Source organism: Crocodylus porosus, unplaced genomic scaffold (genome assembly GCF_001723895.1).
Source record: "Crocodylus porosus isolate Cpor-Errol unplaced genomic scaffold, CroPor_comp1, whole genome shotgun sequence".
Classification (NCBI taxonomy): Eukaryota; Metazoa; Chordata; order Crocodylia; family Crocodylidae; genus Crocodylus; species Crocodylus porosus.
Genome location: NW_017728937.1, coordinates 3,308,603 through 3,316,162, shown reverse-complemented (window position 1 = coordinate 3,316,162; position 7,560 = coordinate 3,308,603). Strand labels below are relative to the sequence as shown.

General features: G+C 44.2%; 1 protein-coding gene across 1 annotated transcript in view; it reads left to right on the top strand.

Annotated features, from left to right (window-relative positions):
* Positions 1 to 630: 630 nt before the first annotated feature.
* LOC109318113 (low-density lipoprotein receptor-related protein 5-like) overlaps positions 631 to 7,560 on the top strand; it is a 60,946-nt gene continuing 54,016 nt past the window's right edge. Inside the window, exons 1-2 of the mRNA XM_019547162.1 lie at positions 631 to 724; positions 4,084 to 4,480. Coding sequence (XP_019402707.1) covers positions 631 to 724; positions 4,084 to 4,480 — 491 coding nt within the window. The remainder of the gene's footprint in view (positions 725 to 4,083; positions 4,481 to 7,560) is intronic.

Below are 7,560 nucleotides of genomic sequence, written 5' to 3'. Positions count from 1 at the left end.
GCACAGTGAGTCTGTAACTAAGAATGAGTATAAATTGACATCTTTTTTTAAGGTACCAAGGAGCTGAATCTGAAAGACAATATCAACAGCTAACTTCCATGCATTATATACAGTTACATGAATTGGAAACCTGAAGGTATTTATATCACAGGCTTGAAGCCACAGAAGATGAAATAACATATCTGTCATTGCCCTTGTGTTCTCCGTAGTTTTTCTTCGGTTGAGTGGCAAGTTTTTGGATCTTAAGCACAAGTGCATTTAAGAGGCAGAAACATCAACTGAAGTGGTGAACATCTTGTTGGGGAGTCAGCAGTTGATTAACATAGACCTCTAGCAGCTGTTGCTTGAACTTGGGGAATTACTGGGAAGGGTGCAAGGTGACAAATAGTTTGGCAGATGAAAATGGTTCTTCATTAGATTATGTTAGAGATCCACTGAAGTGTCGGCAATCTGAGTAGAGCATAGAGATCTCTGCCACTCATAGCAACTGGTGCCAGTTCTGAAATACTAGTATCCCATTTACTGCTAATTATGTTGTTGGGCCAGCTCCACATGCTTGCACTGTCATATTGGACTACCAATATGAGTAACCAAATCTGAAGACGGGCATCTCTGTTTCATTTCCCCAATATGGACAGCCAGTACTCCTTGCTTGGTACATGGGGAGAAAAGAATTGTATGGCTTACATGCCCATCAAACTAGCTGGTAGTTTAAGAAAAGATGGTATTCTGTAAAAGGCCTAGTTATTTTCTGTCTTAGAAGAGGTGTAATGTTTTGAGCAGTGTGGGGTTTTTTGAAATCTTGTTATTTCATGACTGTCTCTTCCTGGTTCTTTTCCTTTTTCAGTTGTTCCAGTAGCATTTTCTCTTCATCCCCTGTTCCCTCCTTCAGCTTTCTGGGTTTCTCAGGGCTTGGGCCTTCATCACCATATCTCCCTCCCCTCCTACTATCTCTTAAAGGTAAACACAAATCCAAGTACCATCTCTATATCAACAGCTCAGAGGACTTACCTTTCTGTACCAAACATGCTTTCTTCTGTCTCTCTCTGTCTGTCTCTCTCTGTCTTTCTGGCATTTCTTGGTGGATGTCTTGTTAACTGAAGAGCAGCCTGGCTAAACCAGACTCCTTAATTTTGTTACACGGCCTCCTAATGCGTCCCTCTTTTTCTCTTTTCTTGATCTCTGTGGATAGCACCATTATTTTACCTGATAAGCTTGGTCTTATCTTCAGCTGGGTCTCCCTCTAGCACCTCATGTCCAGTCTATGTAGAAGTCTTGCATTGTATTTCTGAATAAAGTCTCTCTAAGGTATGGCATTTTCTATTCATCTACAATAAAGGCCTGTTAGTTCAGTATTGGCTAGTTCAAAGTATTGGATACTTTGCTGTTGTTGTCATTCCCAGATGAAAAGATAAAAAATACAAGTACTATGAAACTTTAAGTTCTCTTCTGGTCCCTTGTATCAAGAAAACCTTGTTACTTTGAAATGTGAAATAATTTATAATTCATTGAAATTTCATTAGTTTGTCTATTGGCAAACTGCTGCCAGAAGCAGCAACTGCTTAGTTACAGGAACCAACTACAACAAAGTTAACTGAATGCAGTCCATACTGAGCATGCCCATAGAGCACCTAAGACAAGGCCCCAGTCCATACTTATTGTCAATGGGAACCTTTTCTTTTTTGGGTGGCATCCTATGTGAAAGCCCCATGACTAGAAGCTTTGAAGTTTAGATACCTCCTAGTCTTACTCCTAGCCAAAAGGCTAAAAGCAGTTCCCTATGACCACAGAATGGATGGGAACCTACCACAAGGATAGGTTAGTGAGGTCCATCTGAGTAAGACAGAGACTCCACTGTGCTTCATCCCCCCCTCAGCACTGACTCTTTTAAGTCATGGTGAACCACTACCTTGACAGTATTTCAGCTTCTTCACTCCCACAGGTGGGCAGTGCCTTTTCTTTCTCATTTCTAATGATTCCTTTTTAAAAATTGTATTAGCCTTAAATGTCCAGCAAACTTCACCAAACATCTGCATAAATGAAAGGCTTTGTCATCCCTCTCCTTGCCTGTTGCATATGATTGATACAGCCTTGCCCTGCACCAGGCACCCCCATCTGCATAATCACTTTTGGAGGATCCTAGGACTTGTGACAAGAACCACCCAGTTCCAGTCATGAGTAGGGGACTGATTAACATGTAGATGCTTTGTAGGTGTATCTGGAGTACACACACATACTGCAATGGCTGTGCTGTGTGGTCACCATGACTTGAAATGCTGTTGACTCTGCTGGGGTGCAGCCTCATGAAGCACATTCTAATTGCAAATCTTTTGTTTTTGAGCTAATATATAGCTTGGACTATGTATAAACATGTATAGAAGTATTTTTCAAGTGTGTGTTTATTGAGTGCTTATGCTAAAGCTTAGAGTAGTTTACAAAAGAATAAAACTTAAAACAGTGACTATACAACACGATTTTTCTGTTAACATTCCATTTAATGCCTGCATGGTCTTCTGTAAAACCAAGTCTATACATACTGTAGTAATTTTCCTATATGCAAATCACCATGGGTACATTTATTTCAAGTCTTTTTATTTCAGAGTTGCTATTTTTTGGTTCTCTGTTTCAAATTAACAAGATTTTCCTGCATACAGCTAAATTTCTTAGGGACCTTTTCTGTCCTATTGTAGTGGGTTCCTACCCTTGCAGGGTTTCCTAGAACTATGGCAATACAAATAATAAGTTACAATTATTGTGCTTTTGCTGGAGAAGTGTTACTTTGCAGCAGTATCTTCAGAGGATTTGAGGGGGACCCTCAAAGCTGTGAATGAAAGAAGAGATGGAATTTTACGTTGTAGGAAATTAAGAGGTGAATCGGTAACAGTCTGAATCTTTTGGTGCTTTCACAGTCATTAGCAAGTTGAGTAATACAACTGCCATTTGAAGTCAGTAGTTATCCCTTATTTCCAAATGGGGAATACCAGGGCATGATACCCCTTGGAAAAGTCACCCATACCATGTGTTAAAGTCAAAAGGAGAAATGAGATGCTCTCTGATTATCTGAGTCCCTGTGGCATAGACCAGGGTTTGGCAACATGTGGCCTGCAGACCAAATCTGGTCTGAGGAGCCAGGGGGCTTCAGCCGGTGCATTGGCCACAATGTGCTTTGTTGCAGCTGAACAACTGGGAGCTGTGCCCATGTTGCAGCCAGGGGGTGGGGAGAAGCAGTGGAAGGGAAAAGTCATGGCAGCAGTGGCTGGATCGGAACACCATCCTACCACAGACCTGAGCTAAGTTGTTCCAAACCGTGGCTCCAAAAAGTTGCCAACTGCCGGCTTAGACCACAATCAGTGAGGTTCATGGATATACTGAAGGAGATTCTCAGGTTGTCAAGTACAGTGGTTCCCAGTCCTGGGCATTCATAGGGCACACACAGAGGGATTCAAGCTTTTATGAATAGTATCTTCATCCCTCCACATGTTAGCAGTGAATATTTTAAGTTCAGTGTCATTGTGGTGTTGCTGCTTCCATTGAGCTCAGTTGCATGCCTTCTGAACCTTGACATGTTCCAAACCCCAACTGTCATGATTGACAGAGGTGTAGACATCCCATCATGTTCATGGCTGTGGTTTGAAATGTAGCCAGTAACATTTGGAATTTGTAAGAGCACAGATAAGGTTTGTTTAAAACAGTAATTTTGCCCAAACCATGGTAGAAAACAATAAACATGGCCATAGCAAGGTCTCTTCTTTGAAATGCTTACTTTTTTCAGCCCACTATATGGAGGGTAAAGGCACAAGATAGTGTAGACTACAGTTTTGGGTAGCTTTGTGATAGAAAAAAATTGAGCTGCTGCTTCTCCCCCAAACAGTCTCATCTTGTAATCATTGCCCTCATCTGCTGAAGTACATCCATGGGATTGTGGATAGTGGTTGTTTTAACTATGGTGTGAAACATTAACTGTTTCTTCCATTAACCATCCATCCTACTGCCCAGAGAAAAGCCATCCTCTTTCATAGCTGCTGTTTGAAAATTTGCAGATGTTCAATAGCAGTAATATGATTTCTTTTTTTTTCCCCATAGCCTCTCCACTTCTGCTTTTTGCCAACCGTCGGGATGTTAGACTGGTGGATGCTGGAGGAACAAAGCTGGAGTCTACAATTGTAGTCAGTGGCTTAGAGGATGCTGCTGCAGTTGACTTTCAGTACTCACAGGGCATTGTCTTCTGGACAGATGTGAGTGAAGAAGCCATCAAGCAAACTTACATTAACCAAACTGGAAATGTGGTCCAGAACGTTATTATTTCTGGTCTGGTTTCCCCGGATGGCCTGGCATGTGATTGGATTGGGAGAAAACTGTACTGGACAGACTCAGAAACCAATAGGATAGAGGTAGCTAATCTCAACGGTACATCAAGGAAAGTTCTCTTCTGGCAAGACCTGGACCAGCCCAGAGCAATAGCTTTAGATCCAGCACATGGGTAAATATTTATTCAACTTACATGGCTGCGGCATGGTGGTTATTTTATTAGGATTTTTGGCTTTATAAGAAGAAGTAACACCTTGTCTGAGGTATTTTTCTCAAGGTTTTTTTGCTGACCATATGTTTAAACTTAAATACAATGTGGCAAGGAATGACACCCATATACAAAGCCAGAAATGGAAAAAAACATTAGTTGCTTATAGGTACCAAGTAAAAGATTCAGTCAGTATCATTGTTTTGCCTTTTCAGTTTGCCTTTCTGTAAAGCAATCAATTTTTGCACATTTTTATTCCTATAGTTTACCTGTCTTGTAAGTTAATCAAACTCTTATTTGGGATGTGACGTGTTTTTACTGCATGTAGACAGTAGGTATGTAATCTCCATTAGCGGAAACAAGAATTCTTGCATGCTATGCTTTGGTAAACAAAAGTCTGGCTTAAATAGTGATTTTCAGATAATTATGTAAGTGCTGGCAAGTGAACTAGGCAGAGTGTGGTAATGGTTTCCAAGAGGATTGAATTTATTAAGTCAGTCTGCAATGAAGAACAGGGGTGAGGACAGAGGCAGCGAGAGGATGAGTTGCTACCATCAATTTAGGTGGTTGCAGCACTTGGCTAGAAAGGTTCCATGTCCCAAAGAACTTAGTTTAGACCAGATAGAATAGGGTGGCTTGGCGAAGGCTAGGAGGAGATGAGAGGAAATGAGCACAAGAGAAGAGATTCCCCAAGGTCACAGATCTAGGGAAAGTAACCAGGACCCTGCATTCCAGTCCAGTGGTTTGTTGACTGCATCACACAGTCTTCACAGTGCTTCTGCCTCCAGGTCTTTGTTGCATGCTAGTCCCTTGCCAGTATGGATGGAAGCATATGCTGGAGCTGTGTTGCTCCAACTCCTTTGAAAAAGACCACCATCATCTCTTCAGAAGTAAGAATGTGTGCCTAGACGCATGCTATCACCTTGAAGCAGCAGGCCCTCTCAGCCAAAGAGTATGGTGGGGCTTGGGTTTCTTTGAGAGAATCAAACAGGTAGAATAGGGCTGCACAAACTGTATTGAGGGCTGTTTGTTAAGGTGTACTTTGTAGGGCTGTGTGAAATAGCTGTGGTCCAATTTGGAGTCGGCTGTTTTGGAGGGACAGTGATTAAATTCGGTGTCTTGGATCACGGTCCCAATTCGATTCGGCTGAATCTGTTTCAGAATTTTGACACCAATTTGGAGATTTGGCCATAGGCTATAATGGGGAATCACTAAAGTACTTATAACTTTGTCATTTTTTGGCTGATTCAGATGAAAACAGCAGGGTTGGTAGCTCTTAAGAGCTTGTTTGAATTTACAAACCACTTTTCCCAGATAAACCTATGAATTTCACTTTATCAACCTCCTAGATACAGAAACTCATGGACTCAATGTAGACATTGGATTTATGATGCACTATAACCTGCCTGAAATCTGGCTCCCCAGGTACCTCTCTCCTTGTACCTGCTACACCCCCCGCCAGACCCAGCCTGTCTCTCATCCCCTGATGCCTCAATTTGCGTTTTCACTGACTGGCTTTCTTGCCTACATCATAGCCTTTGGCTTCTTTACTATTCCTTTCATCCAGGAAGAGCACACACCAACTGCAGATGCTTCCTCAGCCTGACGAAGGGTCTTTAAACCTGAAAGCTTACTGAGATATATTTCTCCAACTAGTCAGTTGGTCTATTAAAAGATATTAGATTGACCCAAAGAACCTTGTGTGTGTTAAGGCAGAGTGGGATGAATGCAGCAGGGATGGTAGCCTGTAACAGGGGGCCTTCCCAGTGCTGGTTAGATCTTGGGCCAACTGCCCACCCCTCTTTTTCCTGCGAAGCCTTGATGGAAAATCGATTCAGATGTTACTCAGGCAGGAGGCTGCCCATTTAGGCCCCTGATGTCTAGGGGTGACATCTGTTCCGCAGTTCTGTACGTTTCCTACACTGTGGCCCCTGCCTCACAGGTGACATTCCAGGCAGCTAAGCTCTCCTGGAGCCTCGCAACTCCACTGCAACCAGCATGCCTCAGGCCTCTCAAAGATCTTACAGGTCTGGACTTCCCTTAGCCAGGACTGTGCATTCTTGTGGTGGCTGGAGGTTTTAAGGTGCCTCCTACCTGTCTTTCACTAGGGAGGCTTGTGGCCCTGGCACTTCTTGGGGGATGCCACGCCACCGGCAGTCCCACCAAGACTCCTGATCCTGGCAGAATGCAGTTTTAGGTCATGCCCAGGACCTGGGGCCTCCTCCTTCCCCATAGCCCCTGCTCATATCTCCAAGTTTGTCCTGGCACGAGATGTTCTTCCCCTGCTGGCTGGTGATACAGTGAATGCCACCTCCAGCTTAGAGAGCAGGGCATTAAATGGTTGTGAAACCAAACCAAATAAAAAAGGGAAATGGGTATGGACAGAGTGAAGAGGGTGGCACCACTCTGTCTGCATGTGGAGCTTGGGGAACGCCCCCAGCAGTGGAACACCAGCTGCTCTACCAAATCAGGATCCAAGGAGGTGTGGTGGGGTGTCACAACATTCTCTCACTCAGAACACTGGTCAATGGACAGGACAGGTGTTCCTGGGCAACCATGGTGAGATTCTGCCACAGGTGGCCGCAGCCTGCCTAATAGACCAAGGGGTTGCAGAGTAGTGGCTCCACGTCCTCGGTGAGATAAGAAGCCACTGAGGCCTTGGCAGTACCTGCCCGATGCTGGGGTCTGGTGCCTCTGAACCCCACCATGGAAGCCATGCCTGTAGCCCACATTGGCAGCACCTGTGGTGGAGGAGACTGGCTGGTGGATGGAGTGCTGGGATGGGAAAGTGGATCCACATCTTTCATGTTCCCCTGCCTCTGCCCTTCTGTCTCCCTGACTATGTTCACCAGCACCTCCGTCCAGGGTTTTCCTGTCACAGACGCTCCCCTTCACCCTCGGGTCATACAGGCACACCAGCATGTGGACTGGACTGGACTGCAATGGATCCAGCCATTTCTTGATGCCCTCCTTCAGTTGCTTCACCAGTGCCTGCACTGTGTTGACACTGGCTAGCCCCAGCCAGGAATATCAATCCCCTGGAA